General features: G+C 40.7%; 1 protein-coding gene across 1 annotated transcript in view; it reads left to right on the top strand.

Annotated features, from left to right (window-relative positions):
• The window catches only part of MRPS27 (mitochondrial ribosomal protein S27), a 43,378-nt gene extending 31,088 nt beyond the window's left edge, over window positions 1–12,290 (top strand). Inside the window, exons 5-11 of the mRNA XM_054652079.2 lie at window positions 238–352; window positions 845–923; window positions 2,170–2,285; window positions 3,765–3,867; window positions 6,037–6,179; window positions 7,660–7,815; window positions 11,881–12,290. Of these exons, the coding sequence (XP_054508054.1) occupies window positions 238–352; window positions 845–923; window positions 2,170–2,285; window positions 3,765–3,867; window positions 6,037–6,179; window positions 7,660–7,815; window positions 11,881–12,120 (952 nt within the window). The 3' untranslated portion in view covers window positions 12,121–12,290. The remainder of the gene's footprint in view (window positions 1–237; window positions 353–844; window positions 924–2,169; window positions 2,286–3,764; window positions 3,868–6,036; window positions 6,180–7,659; window positions 7,816–11,880) is intronic.
• The last annotated feature ends 7,722 nt before the right edge of the window (window positions 12,291–20,012 follow it).

Here is a 20,012-nt window from a genome sequence, read left to right as displayed (position 1 = left end):
AAAAGGTCAGATTCCCCTTTGTACATACTATTAATGTGTCAAAGTTTTGTTTCTCTTACTTGAAAGGGCTATCTGGAGCTCTTTAGAGAGTGGTGATTGACTGCCAAGTCAAGCATGGAGAAATTTATATCTGAGTTCATGAATGGTGAGGTTTTGGAACTCATAGTTGTGTTGATTACAGAATTTGTTTCTGTGATAGCAGAGTCATATTGTCACCAGAACTTTTTGCATCTTTAGGTTTCGGCATAGCCCAAATTCCTGGTACTTGAGAGACTGGACCATTCACAGCTGGATCAGACAGTGCTTAAAATATGGCGCTCAAGATAAGGCCTTATACACAATACAAAACAAGGTAAGTTTTACCAAGGAAGAGACACAAATATATTTGATTGGCTTTTGATTCAAGGGTGGCTTGACAGGAATTTCTGTTGCAGCCAGGGCCTGTAGACTGTGGTTTTAAGTTCAGGTTTCTTCGTCAAATAACAAATTACTATTGCACTTGAATTTTAGCAATAGCCTTTTTACATCCTCACTTTTAAATAGCTTTTAAATCCTCTCTTTTCCCAGAAAGCTCTTTGGTTTTAAATAGTGTTGGTGTCCAAAACATGTTAATTGCAGGGGAGGCATAATAACGTGATGGGCAGTGCTATTCCTTGTCTGAAAGGCTCAGATAAAATACTAAAACAAATGCAGTTCATCAGAAGTTGGAGGGCCTACATCACAGGAGCCATGCTAATCTCTTGTGTTGCTTATATACATTGCATCAGTGTGGAGTGTCGTGGTTCTGCTCTTTCTGGTATCTGCAGCACATTTGCACACAACTTTTTTCCCTTCTTTTCTTCAGGTTCAGTATGGAATTTTTCCAGATAATTTTACATTCAATATTTTGTTGGATTGCTTTATAAAGCAGAAGAAATATGAAGGTAAGAAAACACACACCAATATGGCATCCTTAGTTGTATGCTCTTACATTTACAGAGCTTTTCTTTAAACTAAAAACTTGTACCAATATTTTTTCTGAATTCATCATAAAACACAACTTCACCTTCCCTTGAAGTATTTTCTGTGTGTTTTTTCTCTCCTTTTTTGGGGGTTTTATTAATTTTATAGTTTTGAAACTTGTGAGGTTCACAGTTTCTACTAGTATTAATCCTATTGCAAGTGTAAACCATCTACTTCAGTAACAAGTCTGACATATGTGGTAATGATATTATAGGACTTATTAGTGACGATTAATTAGAGTGTTACTAGAATCAAAATGCGTGTTGGTATTCATCTTCCATACGTTTAGCTGTTCAAAAAGCTACATATAAAAATTATTTGTGTGGGCTTTCTGTCTGTCACTGGGGGCGGCCAGCTATGCTGAATTGCCATACTGGGGCTACCTTTCATTATTGACTGTTTAAGTGTTTTGATGAGTCCTCTCATGTTTGATGACAGATACTAATTTTGATGACTGATTTTAATTTCACGTCAGGTTTTCTAGTACTGTAAACTTGCAGTAAGCTTTCCTTTACATGAAGCTCTTTTAAAACAGATAACAGAAAGGAGCTGAAAGATTTTGCTAAACAACAAATTAATACATGTTTGGTTTTTTTTGAGACATACCCCCTCCATCTTTGAATTCCCCCTTATTTTATCCATATTTCTGTTCCATGTGAAACTGAAGATCTTTTTCCAAACTGTCCTTCTTGATTGGGAGTCTCACTGGAATGCCATATAGAGCTCCTCTAGAGCACTGTTTGCTGGATAGACCACTGTGGGTGATCTGTGATAACATTTCTTATCCTTTGTACTCTCCTGTCACCTAAGACTAATGAAGTTAAGCTTAAAACACAAGAACAAAGAAATAATTTTAATTTTTTTTTAATAATTGAAGAGCTAAGGAAAGAAGAGCCAATTGAAATGTGTAGAGCTAAGACGATTTTAAGAGCTCCTTGGCTGTAGTTTCATGCTATTCAACCCATTCTTCCTTCTTGCAATGTGTTTGAGCAACCCAAAGGAATAAGACTAATTCTATAGGTGTATTCTAGTTGCAATAAATGTTTCACTTCCTCTTCAACTATTTCAAAGCATACCACAGCAATAAAGCATCAATGTGCATGAGTGGGTGCAAAAAGAAGATGTGTATTGGAAGCTATAATAATTAAGTATTGTTTTCCTCCATAGATGCTATGTCAGTAGTAACAGAGATCATGCTCCAAGAAAGTTTTGATGAATTATCAACACAGCTTCTTTCTCTCTATGTTTTATACCAGTACCTGGCAGCCAAGTCTGAACGTACGGTAAGCTGACCACACTCAGAATGATACACAGAGCCTCTGCTTCCAAGTGTTGTGATGCAGTCAATTAGACATTCAATCATGAACATATTTTATATCCCCTAAGTTTACCTGGGGAAAAAAATGCTCCATTTTCTCATTATTTTGGCAACTGCAGAAGAAAGAAAGGAAAGAAGACACAACCAAGTATGAAAACCATCAAATCATTTGTCACCCCATTTGCTCCTTTCTCTGAAAGGGAGGGTGTGTAGGGATTTTCAGTTGTAATGTGTGCCCATTTGAAGGACGTGAATTGATACTTCAGTTCAAAGCAGACTGTATCAAATGCCCACCAAAAAATGTCACCTCTTGTATATGACCCCATTAAGCTGTGTATTGCTCACCGTTAGAGCTTGATAATGATGATGTTGCAGACTTATAAAGCATTTTCACTAGGTTTTTTAGTATCCCAATTGGCTTTGGGTGTATTGCTTCTTATTGCAAATCTGTTTTAAAATTAAATTTGTTACATTTCTCCTGTCTCCAGGGATTATGGGGTTATTATTTATAACTTGCTTGCTTAAGGCCAGAATGACAGTTCAGGGTCTTCGAAGTGGCATTATTCTACCTTTGCAGATGGGCCTCAGTCAGTAAATGGGCTTAGTCAGATCTGCTGTGATCTCTGTAGGAAGCTATTTTTAATGAAGTTTGGCTCAAGCCTTCAATAGCATGTTGTCATCTATATAGCAAATGCTTGAAGCCTCCATCTGTATTACATGAAGCATGTTCCAAAATCCATTTTACAGTTGCCTTCAAGTTTTACCCAATTGGGTTGTAATTTGAATTTTCACCAAAGACGAGAAAAGCACATTTACCGTTTTGGATATTTTCTTCATTGCCTAGAAATAAAATATGCTTAGTGACTTGTATACGAAAAGCAAAGGGATGAAAACCTCATTTTTCCATTGTGTTTGTCTATGTTTGTATATCCGTACTGGGAAGATAAGCATTTGTCTGTATGTATAATGTTTCATGAAAACTGAATGTGCAGGCAGAGGTGGTGTGAACATAAGACATGTTCAAGACAAGCTTATTTATATAGCTGTGACCTATTTAATATACATTTTGAAGTAATCCCATCCAAAGACAGCAGTGGAATGATATTTTTATTTGTATGCAGCATTCAAAGTACTATTCAACGCCTCATAATGCTCAGAACCAGTTTTCTGTGTTTGGTTTAAGACCTAGGGGTAGACATAGTAAGAAGAACTTTCTTGGAAAATTTCAACCCCTCACATTTTAGTCTTCTGCAAAGAGAGTTGTTCCTCAGTACGATTTGTACTGTTCCTCAGGACAGATATGCTGTAACTGAACACTGGACATACTTAATCATTCTTTACTTTATTGCTAAGATGTGATGAAAGCCATGCATGCTGTCTTTGCTGCTGTTTTCTATTTGTGTTTGTTAAAGGAGCACTTACTTAGTTGATGAATTATTTGCAGTGGGAAGAAGAGAGAAATATTGGAGCTTCGCTATTGCTTACGGGTCTAAAGCAAAGTAACACTGTGGGTGTTAGTTCCCAGCTCTATGGCTATGCATTCCTTGGTAAGTTTTACCTCCCTCATTGTCAGTTTTCCCCTCTTGTCTTCAGTGTCTGAATTAAATTGGAATCTTTGTTTTATTAAAATGTAATCAAGGGGAAGGCAAAGGAAAAAAAGAAATAGTGGGAGGACAATTTCAGAGTTACGAGTGAACCTATTTTGTAGGCCTGGAGGGTAGAACTGATTTGAATTTGATTCATCAGACAGCTTCAGAACCAATTTTAGGGCTCCCTGCATGTTCGGGTTAGATGCTGAAAGAGAGAAGGTATTCTTAAATAAATAGCAGTTGGATTGGTTTGTTGGTTGACTGACAAATTAAAAAAAAATACCCTAAAGTACAGATTTCTATGACACACAATATAAGGTTATGGACAACTGACTCTTTTTCTGGTTAATAAAATATCTTAAGCCTTATGAGATGGGAGAGTACACCCTGGAAAACACTATGTTTAGAACTTCTACTAGTCACTGTAAAGTGAATGTTGGGGTTGTGAACAGCAGATAGCAGTGCCTTTGTCCTGTATCTGTTAAGAAGTCTTTGCTCTTAATAACTTGCTATATAGTATTAAAGAGAAGTTAGATCAGAGTATATTCAGAATTGAAGGGAAGGGAAATGGGCAAACAATTCTTGAATTTCTTCTGACTCTTTAGTGGAATATGGTATAGATAGGTTTTGTTCTTCTCTACAGAATGGCTATTTACTAGGAAGTAGTCAACAATTTGTTGTAAATTTTTGTTTCATTACTGCATTATTGAGGGTAATAAAAAGTGAATTTGTTCTTCAAATGTCACCTCAAAATATGATGTGTGTTGGCAGAGGTAGGATGCTGATTTGTATTTATCATGGCTGTAAAACAAAAAATTAATTTTCAGTCAAAAAGAGGGATAAATGTGAAAACTAATTTGAAAGCAGGATTTTTCATATCACTGTAGTTTGTAATCCAGTGGAGATACTGTTACAAACAGGGACTTTGCTGTGCAGTTGGAATTCAGTTTGGAGAGTTTTAAATGTCATATAGATTGATGGAATAGTGCCTGTATTTCAGAAATGCGCTTCATTCTTGTCTGAGAGCAATAGTGCTTGGTCCATGACATTGACATTCAGTGGATCAAAAGCTATTTGCTGTTATGTCATGTATTCCAAAGTCTTGCCAACAGTAATGGAACTGACCTCTGAGAGAGTAAAAGAAGTCTACAGGCACAGAGTGGCCTCAAGCACCTCAGCTGTTTTAATGTAGCCATGGTCCATAGGCTCTGTCTGTGCACTTATTACCTTGCTTTTCCTAAACTGTTCTCTTCCATGTAAAGAGGGTATCTCTCATAGTTTTGTGTTATTATAGCCAGAGTGCAAATTGGATTGAGAGCTTGGACACACCTCCTGTAAGCTACACTTGAAGAAGTATTACCTGTTTTGCTGACAATAACAAAATCAAAGCCCAAGAGTGACAGTCATTGTAAAATGCATCTACTACGATGTGATGTGTGTTTCCTCTGTTATGCAGGAGTTTCATGATCTCAAGTAATTACTCAGAAGAAAAACCACATTGCAAGTGGTGCAGTACATCACAGGTCCTGCTAAAATCAATGAACGCCTTGTGGCACAGATTGTCTTATATGAAGAACCAGAATTTCCTTTTTGCCAGGTGTCCTGTATTTCCTCTTGGGAAGCCTCAGCAGAAACAGGGGTAGTAAACTGAGCACTTAGCCATAACATGAGCTGTTATGGGTGAGTAAACCCTAGAGACCACAGAGGTAAATCTTAGGGAATCAGATTTAGTGCACACATGCTCCACAGTTGGCTGAAAGGTATGGAGACATTTGTCTGAGATCTTCAGGCATCCTTCTACAAGCTGCTGTTACAAAGCCTGACAACCATAAAACCTGGCCATTTACTCTGATTTTCATCTGGGCAAAATTTTTGGGTGAGGGGGAATGAGGAGGTACCAGAAACATGCACATAGTTAGATGAAGTTGAGCAAAAAAAAAAAAGGCACATTAATAAAATAAGAGTCATGGAAATTCTATCAGAGCAACTTTGTATAAGCGTGTTGTTTTTACCACTGAAGCCAAGACACTTGCTGTTACTGCTAGAAACCAGAGCCAGCCTATACAAGCAAGTTCCATTAAGATTCAGATATTGAAACACTAACAATAAAGTGTGTTTTTATCACAGGGAAGGTGGAGTTGACAAAAGGATTAAGAGCTGTATACAATCTAATGCCACTGATGTGGACACCTGGGTATTTGAATAGAGCCTTGCAAGTGATGGAGAATGTGGCTTCATTGTCAGGGGACATCAAAATCTGTAAAGAGGCTGTAAGTATAAAGGCTATAACCCACTGAACAAGGGGAATTTCATACAAAACAAACTTCAGTAAAACCTGTGAATTCTGTGCCTTGTTAATGAAAATATGCCCTGCAAATTTCAGAGGCCTTTGCAAGACAGAAGTAATGTTTAGAACAGAATCAGTGCTTAAGTTGATGAGCCAGTGATAATGTCTACTGGCATGTCCTTGGCAATGAGTGTGTGCTACTGCCACAGACCATTTAAGTTTTCTAAGCCTTGCCCTCCTTTTAGAGACACCTGTGTCTGTGTCAGAGGAAACATGTGGATGAAAAGACACCTTTGTTTCTCAAGTTTTTGAAACTACTCAGAGACATATTTCTTAGCAGTGAGGATGAACAGTCACATCTTGCTCTTAAGGCTAATTGTATGTGTTCTGTGCCCTCAGATGATATCCTGAGTAGTACTGGTCCAAAAAGCTGACAAAATGATTTCTAGAAGGTTTGTACTGCCCTCAGTCAGGGAGGATAGCTAGATTCAATCCATTTATTAGGTTGGCATTACCTAAGGGACTTGGGGCTTAGGAGTGCTGTGGGGAATCAGGCTGGTTCTGGAATCAGACAGCTTAGGAGTAACTTAGTTTGCCACTACCACATGGGCTGGAGCATAGTAACATCACTGAGGTATCTCCTTCTCATTACTTTTTCCTGAAGGTGTCCCTGATGATGGGAGCCTCCCTTTTGCTCATGTCACTGCTAAACTTGCAGTGTCCCCTGACAAGCAGAAGTCTGGGGCACTGCTCAGCAGGTACTCCTACCTATTGCTCTATTTTCTGAAGCTTCTCAGTATAACATTGGACAGTCCAAGACAGGTCACATCTGCGACTTCCACCAATTTTGAGTTACCTCTTCAGGTGTGTGGTTTTGGAGGTATCTTTCTTACTTCAAGTCTGAAGAACTCAGCTTAATATACTTGTGATTTTTTTTCCTGAATTCTGAGAAACTCAGGAATTCCTCATCTTGCTCTGGGTTGTAGATGAACATCCTGGTGTTGAAACAGGGCTGTATGTCTCTGGTACTGTAGGTCCATAGAAGATTCTATCTGTCTGCATACCAATACTCTAAAAATAGTAAATGCTATTAATACCTAGAAATGCTATTTGTATAGAGGTACTTTTTACTATTTTCAGTGAATAGCTAAGAACTTGTAAAAGAGGATTCTTGCTGATTCTTTCCTAATGCTGCATCTCTGTACATACGCAGTTGTAGAGCCCAAAAAGCAATGACTGAGAGCCACACACTCCAAGATCCCAAGCACAGTACAAAATTCTTCCAAGATTGTCTCATTTCCTTTTAGAATTTGGTTTTCTGTTTAGCATATACAGAAGTCATCTCAAAATACAAGGTAATTCATTAAGTTGTTTGAATGCATGACAGTTGTGTTACTTAGACAGTTGTATTACTTAGTGAATCCCAAACACTTGATTCTAACCATGACAATGTTATTGTTCAGATTGATGCCTTGGAGACCATTTTGCAGTCGGTCCTTGAAGCTAAACCTGATGCAGAATCTGCTGAAGAAGCCAAAAAATTAGAGCAGAAGTCACAATGTGCAGAGTCAGAAGAAACAGAGCAATCTAAAGTACCTCAGTACTACAGCAAATTCAAGGTAAGACAGTTTAATTTCTCTAAATATTCTAAGCTGTGGTACATCTCTGTGATGCATACTAGAAAATACAGATGCTGACTTACTATGGCTGGTAGACTGACACCCTTTCAGTGCATCAGGAGTTCTGTTCAGCATTTTTGAAAATAATGTCACCTTACATTTTCACTTCTCCAAACATGAAGCAGCAGCCTACAAAGACATAATGCTCAAGGCTACTTGTCTTTTGTCTGTCTGCTGGAATTTTATCTTCACTTTTCATACATGAAAATGATAACTCCAGTCCTGTTTGCAAAAGTATGTCTTTAGAGAGCCATTATCTGACCTTGTGTGGGCTCTTGCTCATTAAAATAAATTGTAATGGGTGTGAGACTGCCCTGAATTTATTGTCCATTTGTGTACATTATAATTATGTTGTATGGATGGAATGTACTTTCAGACTGGAGAATTTAATCGGGTTCATATCACCTTCCTTTTATCTTTAGATTGTTATCATGTTGATGATAACATTAAGAAACACAGAAGGCTGTTCATTAGGACACATCTGTATAATAAGTGCATTTAATTTGATCATCTGATTTTATTTGATCATCTCAAAATTAGCTAAATGAGATAATTTTACATTATCAACTCTGTGCTGTGGTAAAAATCAAGTACTTCAGGTTGAAACTTAGCTGGCTTACAGTTCCAGGAGCAGTGCTCTTTCCATAACCCATCAGTTTCCATTGTTTCTGCTGGATGGCTGTGACCTTGGACAGCTGTGCTGGATACAGACTGTTCTAAAGAAATTTCGAAAGTTAAAAGACTAGTGTCCTATGGTTTCAGCTCACACACGCATACACTTCTCCTTTGATTTTTACTTATGTAACTTTGCCACTAATCTTTAGATATTAAACTTGTGTTGTAGGCAGTTAAAACTTTTTAATTGAAGTGTTTGGGAATCAATGGGTATTCAGCATATGGTAATTAATGCCTGGATGAAATTCAGTGAATTAGGTAAACACAAGCGTCCTTTGAAGAAGGGAGTGAGAAGTTTTTTATGTGTCTCTTATTGTCTATCCATTGTCTAGCCTTGAAGAAAATAATGCAGAGTGCTCACAATTAGGTCTGAATATCAAATTGGGAACTAGTGCCAAGAACCTAGTTTTCTTCTCTGCTCAACCTTTCCACAAATTTCATAATTAATTCCAGTTCAGACATTCCCTGGTGTGGCAGTGAGTAACCTTTGGCCAAAAAACTAGTCCCAGTGTTTAAAATCTGACCAGGAAAGTCTGAATATTAGAAAGACATAGCCACCATGTGACATCTAGACATCCAGCAGTGATAAGCCAAAATCTCTGGTTGTGTGAATGAGAAAATGAGCTCATGAGTTAGAATGCCATTTCAGCCAAGCCTGAAGGAGTTCCTAGATTCTTCTGTTAAATCCATTAGGCCAGCAACAGCGGCTCTTCCCAGTTGTGCCCTGGGACACTTACAGGTGTAGTTCATGGTGCACTACAGATCCTACAAGTGTGAGGGAAGGTGGCAGCTCTGAGTCAACCTAGTGATGTGTGCATTCCCAGCTGCTGTCCCAGCACAGATCATCTGCCCCTTCTGTGTAACCCCAGCAGAGGGTTTGCACTTCTGGTGCTGAGAAAAATTCATTTGCACTTTGTCCAGCCCTGCATTAATTAGCCAGGATGCCCCAGTCTTTCTCCTTGACCTTAGATCCAATTGCTTCTGCCTCCTGCACTCCCAATTCTGCTTCACAAATCATACACCTCAGAATGCAGGCAAAAGCATATGGGTTTGCTTCAGACATACACATGCTCCTCCGTGGTACTCCATGGAATGGCCTCTGTGTTTCGTACCAACCTTCAGAACAACCATTTTTGAAGTTCCTGAAAAAGGCATGGAAGTCTAAAAGATACAGATACTTGTCTTTGCTTCCACTAAAAAAAAAGAGGACCTGAGGGCATTTGGCTCTTTTCAGAAAAAGCTGTTAGAGCTGTAATCTAGACTCTGACATTCATTTGGGTTGTAATTACCTGTTTTCAGATGTGTGCTGAGGCTCACTGCTCACTATAATGTTCTTCAGGCAATTCTTTTCATCTGTGTCAATGATCAGTAGGCAGCAAACATTTTGTCACATAAATGCTGGGAATGCCTTCTCCAAAAGCAATGCACCCTCTTCCCTAACTTGTCTGCATGCAGAGCTGTGGAGACTGCTTATAAAAATTACGATTTAACCATTTAAGGAAGTGCTCTTTTGGTACCTGTGGGACATACAGCCTGCTTTCCTAAATCAATATTACAAATGTAGAGAAGAGCAGGAAGTATTCCAGGATACCAGTGATACCAGTAATGGCTTAGGAAACAAGACCTGTTAGTTTACAGTTTATTGCCTTTCTGTATTTCAATTTCCTGTGTTTTAAGTTCAGCCCTTTTTCAGCACATCCTTGGTAGAGTTTAATAGGAAGAGTGTGAATGATCTAAACTAGTTACATATCTAATCTATGAACATAGTTGTCAAGTTTCTTCCCCAAACCCAAGCTGTACAGTCTGTTCAGTTTTCTCACTGATGCCTTGTGTACCTACTGAGACTAATACACCTAAATAATTTATTGAGTTTTGTTTTAGTCCATTGGCTTTGAAGACATTGGCTTTGTCTTCATTCTTTATCATAAAATCAAAAAAGAGACAGAACCAAATAGGCAAGCCACTCAGACCTGCTGTCTAGTATTTTAAAGTCTTTAATCTGCTGTCTGTCCAGTGCAGACCTTCAAGGTAAAGCACAGCAAAGCCTGCAGTTGTGTTGGCTGAGGGAGAGAGAAGTGGAGGGCCTGAGAGGGGACGTAATAGTTTCCTGCCTAAGAACAAGGCAGAGCTTCCAGGTAGGAGCTGAGGGGATATGCATTTTCAGATTATTGCCAGTATGAACTTGGATAAGAGGAACACTATGGATCAGCTGCATAGTGCATAAACTTTCAGTGATAACTGGAAGTATGGATATCTGCATGGCTCTAGAACTGCCATTTTGTTTGGAGGAGAATGATCCTCACATTTTCGTTCCATTGTACTACAATGCAAAATGAGTTTCACTCAAATGAAGAAAATACAGATGTACCTTCCATTAGAACACATACTTACTTTAAACATTTTTGCAAGTGCTGGACTGGGTAAAGTGTTTTATTTGAAAGAAGAATTGGAAAAATGTGTTTTCACCTAATGAGTGAACAAGGCATAAAGAATTTTCCAGTGCTGTATTATCTTCTCCTTGGTTGTGTATCTGCACTTTCAAGGAAATTAATCAGAATGTTAAGGAGCCATCAGTCTAAAGATCACAGAAAGCCAGAAATAGTATCACTGGATGATTCATCATCTTACGTGTATTAACATTTTATGCTGCAGGAAATCTATATAAGTAAAAGCTTATAAAAGTAAAAGAAAGAAAACTGGAGTTCCTTTCTGAGGCTTTGCTTGTAGAACATCACTGAAAAAATATCACTTGCTTTAGCAGTGTTGTATAATCTGTGTAAGTGTAGTCACACCTCAGACACAGTAAGCTGGGAAGAAAAATTATGGGACTTATTTAGTATGCAGTTGGAAGGAGAACATTTGAAGTGATGTGCACCTGTTGGGAAGGATGCTGATGCAGGCAGTGTGGCTGAAATCTTGCAGTTGGTTTTGAGGCAAGACACAAACCCAAGGTGTCTAAGTAATATTTATTGTGGTTGACTGAAGAGCTGATCTTTGTTAATACCAGATTACTGAACTTGGAAAAAGAAGAGAATTTGAATAGTTAACGAAAATGAAATTTCATTGGTTCAGTTTTGTTGCTATAAAGACAAATGCTCTAGAGGTTAACATTTCAAGAAATGGTAGCAACTACCACAGCTGAAACACTTCTCTGTGATAGTAACCTGGCCTGTATAACAGCAGCAGCAATACTACTACTACTATTACTACTACTACTAATAATAATAATTCAGTGATATGTTGGTTGTAGAGAAGTATTTTGTATCTGATTGTTTTATGATTGACTGGCTTTCTCCTTGACACTCCTACTAAATCTCTTTTTTCTGACAGGAGCTGTACTCCAAACTGCATTCACTTGGCAAGGTTGAATCTGAAAGCCTGTTAACCCTGACCACCCAACTTGTCAAGCAGAAACTGCCAGAATGTGAAGTGGAAGACATTGCAAAATATGAGCAGAACCTCAAGAAGTGGGAAGAACTACAAGTACTTCTCATTGAGAGAGAAAGAGAGATGAGAGAACAGGCTAAGCAGGAAATGGAAGCTAGGAAGCTAGCTAAAGCATCTGCTTAGTACTGGAACTAGGAATGCAGTGGTATGCACTCCTCTGTCAGTGAACTGAAGTGCTTACCATTATTATTATTTCAATTCAATCATGCTGCAGGTGTGACTGCTGTATGCAAATTAAGCATCCCATTTTCTCTGTTTCCTGAAGTAAAGCACATGTGGTTTAGAAATCTTCATCCTGTATATGATGTGTTTTCTTTCTACCATCAACCAGGCAAGAGATGGGATAGAGACAACAAAAAGAAACAGAGACATAAGGAGTAGCTTGCCTGTAATGAAAGGTCTAGAAGGGTGGAAAGAAGAAAAGGGAAGAATTTCAAACACAAGTTGTTTCTGAAGGGGTTTCTCACAGGAAAGAATGCCTTTGCTACTCTGAACTGCAGACACTAAGAGGATTAACATATATTGATTGGGTTTTTTTTCTTTTTCCCAACCCATTTGGAAAATTCAAGCTTCTATGTATGGAGCAGGAAGGTAGGAAGCCTAACTTTAGGCTATTTTTAAAACCACAAGGAGTTTCAGCCTAGTGAGTTAGCACTTGAATATGCATTCAGATGTGTCTTTACTCTAAGGATGTTAGAAATTTCTGCATTTACTGGTGCTGCTTTGCTCTATTTCTAGTCACTAGAGAAATGTGCAATCACCTCGGCGTGCACCAAGGAGCCTCATACTGCAGTGCTTTTTCCTTTTATATTCTGGGCACTGTTTCATGGGGTTTTTGACCTAATTCCCTTCACGGTCCCATGCCCCATTCTTCAAATCAGTAAAACAATGTAGCTATTCACAAGAGCACAGGGAAGTGGCAAGGCAGGAAAGAATCACAGTGCATCGATTGTGGTTGTGATGCATCAGCATCCATCTCTTCATACATTCCCACTGAATCTTGTCAGTTGCAGCCAGCAACTTTTTGGAGTGCACAGTGGGGCAAGATCCTTTAAAACAGGGAGACCTGAGTAACAGCCATGCTGTAATTGCAGTTTGTTAAGGCAGCAGCACTGTTGTCTCACTGTGCTTTACCACAGGGTCTAAATAAGCATTTAGAGTTTTATTGTGCATCTGTGTAGTTTTGCAGTGATAAAACTCACATCACAAACCCCACTGTAAATCCAGTAGGAACATGCTGCAGACCTGTGAACTTGTTTTAAGTGTAGGAAAGCATACATTAAATACACCAGACACCTTTCTTAGAATTCCCAGCAAACACACTCAGAGCCTGATTGCTCTTTCATGTCTAGGAAACCTGATACTAAGGTCCCTGACCCCATGTTGTCAGCATCTCCTGTAGTTTATCCTATAGAGCAACAAGAGCGTACTGTCTCCAGACAGGTTAGTGGATGATTTTTTGGCTTGCCTAGCAGTGGAGTTTCCTGGAAAACTTTTGAGAAAAGTCTCCTGAATTTTTTTTCTCTTTCTTGGTCTAAATGCTGTTGGATTACTAGGAGAAGTTAGGGAGCCGTAAGGAAGGGTAGAAAGCCAAATACACTCTTAAGAACAATTTCCTTAAAACTAATCGTTTTAAAAAGGTCATAGTCACTCCTAATTGGGACACAAGAGAATGGAGTATCCCTTCCCTGACCACTGTTTCAGTTATTTAGTTTCAGAACATGATCTGTAGCTCCAAAGGTTTTGCAATCACTCCTGCATCCAAATTCCTGTATGAGCTTCTCTCTACAGGCATCATCTCTTGGGATCTTCACTACACCACAATTTTACACATTTCTCCTTGGTTATTGTTGGCCTCTTGGCAGCACAAGGAGCCTGTTTCGTGGGCACCTCCACCCTCCCTCCCTCAGCCTGCTGGTAGATACACTAGGCTGCTAATGCTAATTGAGCTCCAGCAAGCTGCCAGCTGCTGTATCCCTGCTGTCTCACAGAGTTGGCTTCACTTCCACCACAACTGCCCCTCCTTCCCATTTATTTAGACTTAACTATTACAGCAATAGGAGAAAAAAAATCCTCCTGTAAGCTCTGAGTAGCCTGCTAATGAATATTATAGGTTGCCTCTTTGTTTTACTCCAGGCATGTGGGTTGGAATTCTCCCTGACAACAGTTCAAAGCATAAACCAGTAGGTACAACCTTTCTCTGCCTTTTTGCCAGTTTCCTCTCATATCCCTCACTGTCCTTGAGAGAAGGGCATTTCTTTGCAAAATGCTTTGCAGGCAGCAAATCAGATTCATGGGGCCAGATGAAGGATATCAAACCCAAGACCAGAGAATCCAGAGCAGAGGATCCAGATTATTTGTGACATGAACCAAAAGCCAAGCCCTCACATTTATCTGTCCCCTTGGTATCACCCTGAGTGAGATGCCACTTTTGACACTTTGACCAGCTGGACCAGCTGCACACTAGGGACCTTCTTCCCCTTAGACCCCAGCTAAGTATTTCTCCATGGTCCAGTAGCTACTGTCCTGCTCCTCCCCACCATAGGTTTCGCCATGGTCTCAACAGCAACCAGTTTCTAATGTTTTGTCTAGTCAAAGTCTTTTCACACTTAGTAAATCCTTACATGTCCAATATGTGTACCTGCACCCTCCTGAATTCTCCAGCAATCCTCATTGCTACTCCCTTTTTGATCTCACCTGTGATTCCCTTTGAGTTCCTCCTATGTATCATCTCACATTTATTTCTTATCCTTTTCCAAGGAGGCTCGCCATGTCTCTGCCCTGCAGCCACATCTCAGTGGTGCAAGCAGCTTGGGGTACCAAGTGCTTGGGCACCCTGTGGTTTGAGGACCGTGGGTACAGCTGAATCTCAAGATGCTCAAAACATGTATTAGCAAATGAAGCTGGAGGGAGGGGAAGAAGGTACTCTCCTCTTTGGTGCTCTCTCCTACCTGCTGGCTTTGAGCAAGGTCAACAGTAAGACAAGTTGTGAGACAGGCTAATTCAGAGCCCAGTGCTGTTCAGTGCTGTTCGTCTTCCCCAGGAAGACACATACAGTAGCTCTGTGCCAAATGCAACAGCATGAAAAATCAACACAATATCAGCTAACTCAGCTTAACTTACCTGATTTTCTCATTCCCACCCCAGGAAATCTAAGACTTGATTATTTGCCCCCTTGCATAAATCATGTTGCACACAGAATGTGTTTTTTTACCTGCTTGCTGAATTACTTCTAAAAAAGAAGTTTGAAGCAGCACCTAGGAGTGAAACTGGGCCCCAAGTAGTCAAAAGCCTTTCCGTCCAGATGCCTGCAGCCATGTGTGCTCTGCTGTGTTTGCCGTCGCCTGCTGTGATGCAGCTGTCCACATTTAAAAGGAGGAGGGGCAGGGAAGTCATACAGCCTCTTTTGATCTGCTGCTGCTTAAATGTGAGCTCTGATGCTAAGGGAAGAGTGTGGATGTGTTTTTATATATGCGTATTAAAAAAACAGCTTTGTGCTCTACAAACACAAAAAGCTCTGAGTCCTCCAGCCCTGCTCCCTGGTGCTTGATTTGATGTTTGATGCAAGCTCACAACCCAATGAGCACTTTCTTACTAGGATGCTAAGGTACACTCAATGCTTTTTGAAGCATTTCTGGTTCTTGCTGTCCTGTTTCAGACAGCTGTCTAGACCTTTCTATACATGAATAGGACTGGCTAAATCCCTCCTGGAGGGGACATACCAAAATCTTTCTTAGCAGTAACACTAGCTCATATTTTTGGAACACCTCTCCTGGAAATGTTCCTTCGCATCCTGTTTTCGTTTAACTACAGCTGTGATTAGGATTAAAGTTATTGCAGTTTTCCCCTTGTCAGTATATTTCTAAATCAAAGTACTGCATCTTTTTTCTTGCAAGTTTTTGAATAATTTCCCTGCTCATTCTTCTGGTGTTTTTATTGCTAAAGGCAGGGGAAAATCTCCCATTGCTATATGCATTGGCTTGCGTAGTCACTTAGCTGTGATAAGCAGCCCAAATAATACCTGACTGTGGTAGTGTGTGTGGCACAGCATTTCCAGACTTGCACATGCCAGTGTGAACAGCTCTCCTGTATTTTCCCAAGTCTGGGAGAGACCCATCAACAATACTAGCCAAAAGAAACAGAGGCCAATACAAAAGCAAAACCTGCTTGGTATGTTGGTAAGAATTTGGCTGCTCTTAGAAGAAAAAAAGCATCCCAATTCAAACTCATGGGAGACACCAAATATGCTGCTGCTGAGGCAAGTAAATACATAACTGCCAGTGTTACTGGCAGAACCGTTCCAGCAAAGCACTGAAGGTCATTATCCATTATTCACAAGAAGAGAATTACATATTTATACCCTTGCAGCTCAAATAAATGTTGCCAGAAGCCTTGCACAGATGGGCCCTATTTATGGTAACACCTGACCTTGCCAAGATAAAGTTACAAGATGCTTTCAGACTGGGTCATATGTTGTGTCCTACACACAGTGCTGGTGTCAAGCACCTGTTCCTTCCCTAAGTGGCCTGTCCCAGCTGCTTGCCTGCCCATCCCAGAGTTCTCTGGTCACCCTTAAATGATAGGAGTAGGATGATGATGCTTGCCAGCTTTGGGTGAAGGTTGGCTGCTACAAGGGAATTTCTGGCCTGAGCAGTCATCACTGTGCTGTTGAGACAGATGGAAGACAGTCTGGGACACAGGTTAGCAAGTGTCCTCTCTTCCCCTGCCTCCTCGGGAAGCTGGAGTCAACAGTTACAAAAGGGAGTTGCACCACTGATTTAAAAGGATGCAAGATGTGGTCCACTGAACAGCATCCACTTTTGCTGAGGTTCCTGGGTCAGTTTAAACTACAGTTCCTGAGGTTCCTGGGTCAGTACAAACTACTATTCGGTCCTGCAAAGTATATTTGAATATTTGAACACATCTGTGGACAGTAGAGTTAAATTTACCTTTCCAGAAATTTAATGATAGGAACTTTTGAGATGAGGAAAAGGCTTTTCAAATGTAGAAGAGAAGCTACTGCTATACTGCTGACAACATGAACTTGTGACAGTGACTCTTTCACAATAAAACCATGGAGAATGAAGTATAGGTCAAAAATTAGTGACAAACCATTAATTCAAAAGTAACTTTAGATGCTAAATGTGGTAGAAAACTGTGCCACCTACTCTGCATCAGTGTCCCCACAGAAATCAAAGTTGTCACTGAACTCAGCTAGCAATTGCATAGTACTGAGTCATGCTACTCTTAAACCTTTCTGATGAACTCAAGTCCATTCTACCCATTCGAAATTTAAAATGGCCCAGGTACAGAAATAATCTTAGAATTAGAGCTCCAGTGACTAGCACATGACAAAATTCAGCTTTCAATATATCTTGCTTATTGCAAATTTTGACAATTCCTCCTTTAAGTGATTTGGGCAAAGAAATTTTCAAGCCTGTTCTGATCCTTACACATGGTAACTCCTGGTATAATTTCATCTTTGGAAACTGTAAACTCTGTCTGGGTACACTGACTTGCACTCTCAAGGAGGGTTCATATTAAGTATTTAATTGACTTGGTGGTTCAGTTTACCTTCAGCTGTTAGGAAAGTAGCACAGGTGAGCAGCGGTAAAATAACATGAGGTTTGTAAAAGCTCAATCAAAATTAATTTCTGGACCTTAACAGGTACAGAGGATGCAACTCTAGTGCATATAGGCATTGTTATCTATGTTTAGCTTTGTTTGTATTAGGGCATAAGCTCCAGATATTTCAATTATCTTTTCTGTGTGATTCACAAGCACAGGTGATGGACAAATCTGCATGGAAAGTGACTCCACCACCTCCCCGGGAATTCTAATGCCCAATCGATCACCCTTTCTGTGAAGAAATACCTTTTAATGTCCAACCTAAACCTCCCCTGATGCACTTTAGGACTGTGTCCTCTTGCCCTGTCACTGGATGCCTGGGAAAAGAGTCCAGCTCCCACCTGGCTACACCCTCCTTCTGGGAGTTGTAGAGAGGGACGAGGTCCCCTCTGAGCCTCCTCTTCTCCAGGCTAAACAACCTCAGCTCCCTCAGCTGCTCCTCACAGGGCTTGAGCTCCAGACCCTTCACCAATCTTGTTGCCCTTCTCTGGACATGCTCCAGCACCTCAATGTCCTTCTTAAACTAAGGGCCCAAGAACTGGACACAGGATCTGAGGTGTGGCCTCACCAGTGCTGAGTACAGGGGAACAATCCCTGCCCTGCTCCTGCTGGCCACACCATTGCTGGCACAGGCCAGGATGCCATTGGCCTTCTTGGCCACCTGGGCACTGCTGGCTCACGTTCAGCTGCTGTCAGTCAGTATCCCCAGGTTCCTTTCTGCCTGACCACTGCCCAGCCACTCTGTCCCCAGCCTGGAGCTATGCCTGGGCTTGTTGTGGCCAAAGTGCAAGACCCAGAACTTGGCCTTGTTGAACCTCATATTCTTGGCTTCTGCCCATTAATCCAGCCTGTCCAGGTCCCTCTCCAGTGCCCTTCTACCCTCCAACTGATTGACACTCGCTTCCAGCTCTGCAAATTTGATCATGGTAGACTCAATCTCCTCATCAAATTCATCAATAAAAATACTAAATAGAACTGGCCCCAACACTGATCCCTGTGGGACACCACTAGAGCACAACTGGATGCAGTACTGTTCACCACCACTCTCTGGGCCTGGCCATCCAGCCAGTTCTTAGCAAAGGGTGCTCCTGACCAAGTTGAGGGCTGCCAGCTCTTCCAGGAGTGTGCTGTGGGAGATGGTGTCAAAGGCACACACAGCACAACAGAGGATGGTACGTGCTAGTGCAGACTAGTCACATCTGTGGAAGATGAATAGTGACTATGACAGCAGGCAGCAGTCAAAAACTGCTTGCTGAATTAAGGACATGGGAAATGCTTATGGGCTCAGAGATGCTTTAGAAAGCATCATAGGAGTTTTGTTGCAATGTTGGGCAGAAGCTGGATCTATGGCATGTCACTGTAGCTGTTAATCAGAGGCCCCTCAACACCTCTTTTTTGCCACATCCTGGGTGTCTTAGGTTGCAAATGCAGGACTGGCCAGGGGTGTGTATTCTGTTGCCATCTCTTAGAGGTGGGGCAGTTGTCTTCTGTTAATTGGGCCACCTGTTAAAACCAGGTGGGGCAGTTTTTCTATATCTCTTCAACAACCAATCCTCCCTCAGGGAGATATCTTCTGTTAATGGGCCATTGAGAGTCACTCCATGGCTGATAAAATTACATCATCCCATTGTGAGATGCTCCGCCCATGGGGAGGAGCCAAGCATTCCTACATGGATATAATCTGAGACTTGGAACACCAGAGCAGCTTTTTCCCACTGGATTCCCAGAGGAAGACCAGGCCCATCTACACCACCACTGGACCTTCAGAGGAAATGTACTCCCTTTCTATAGGCTCATTGTTTCAACAGAACCACATCTGTCACTCCAGGAGGACTGCAGCCAACATCTAATCAGATTGCTACCAGCACCCTGGTAATATTCTGATTCTGTCAGTGTTGTTTTGTATTACTGCATTTTTATTTTTATGAACCTTGCCTGAGAGCCCCTTAATTTCAAAATTACAATAATTTGGAGGGAGGGGGTTTACATTTTCCATCCCAAGGGAGGCTCCTGCTTTCCTTAGCAGACACCTGTCTTTTCAAACCAAGACACTGGGGACAATGAAAAGCTAAAATTTCCTCCTATCCTCAGAACACTAGAAATCAAGAATGAATAGTCTACCGGTCTAGGATGCCACAAGATAGATCCCCCATTTTTTATAGACTGAAAAGATCTGAGGAACCACCATGTACCCATGGAATCTGAAATAATACTTCATAAGCTGATTGAATTTGTTAAGCTGTGTTGAAGAAAGCTTTCATTTGTCATCTAGAAACAACAAGCCAAACACCACATACCAGGCAGGCCTGGCCCCTGTTACACCTATGAAAATCCAGAAATTTGCTATGCAGCTGCAAGTAAATGACTGGGATTGAAGCTTGACCTGG

This window comes from Agelaius phoeniceus, chromosome Z (assembly GCF_051311805.1).
Source record: "Agelaius phoeniceus isolate bAgePho1 chromosome Z, bAgePho1.hap1, whole genome shotgun sequence".
In the NCBI taxonomy this organism is placed as follows: domain Eukaryota; kingdom Metazoa; phylum Chordata; class Aves; order Passeriformes; family Icteridae; genus Agelaius; species Agelaius phoeniceus.
This window is presented reverse-complemented; position numbering and strand designations above follow the sequence as displayed.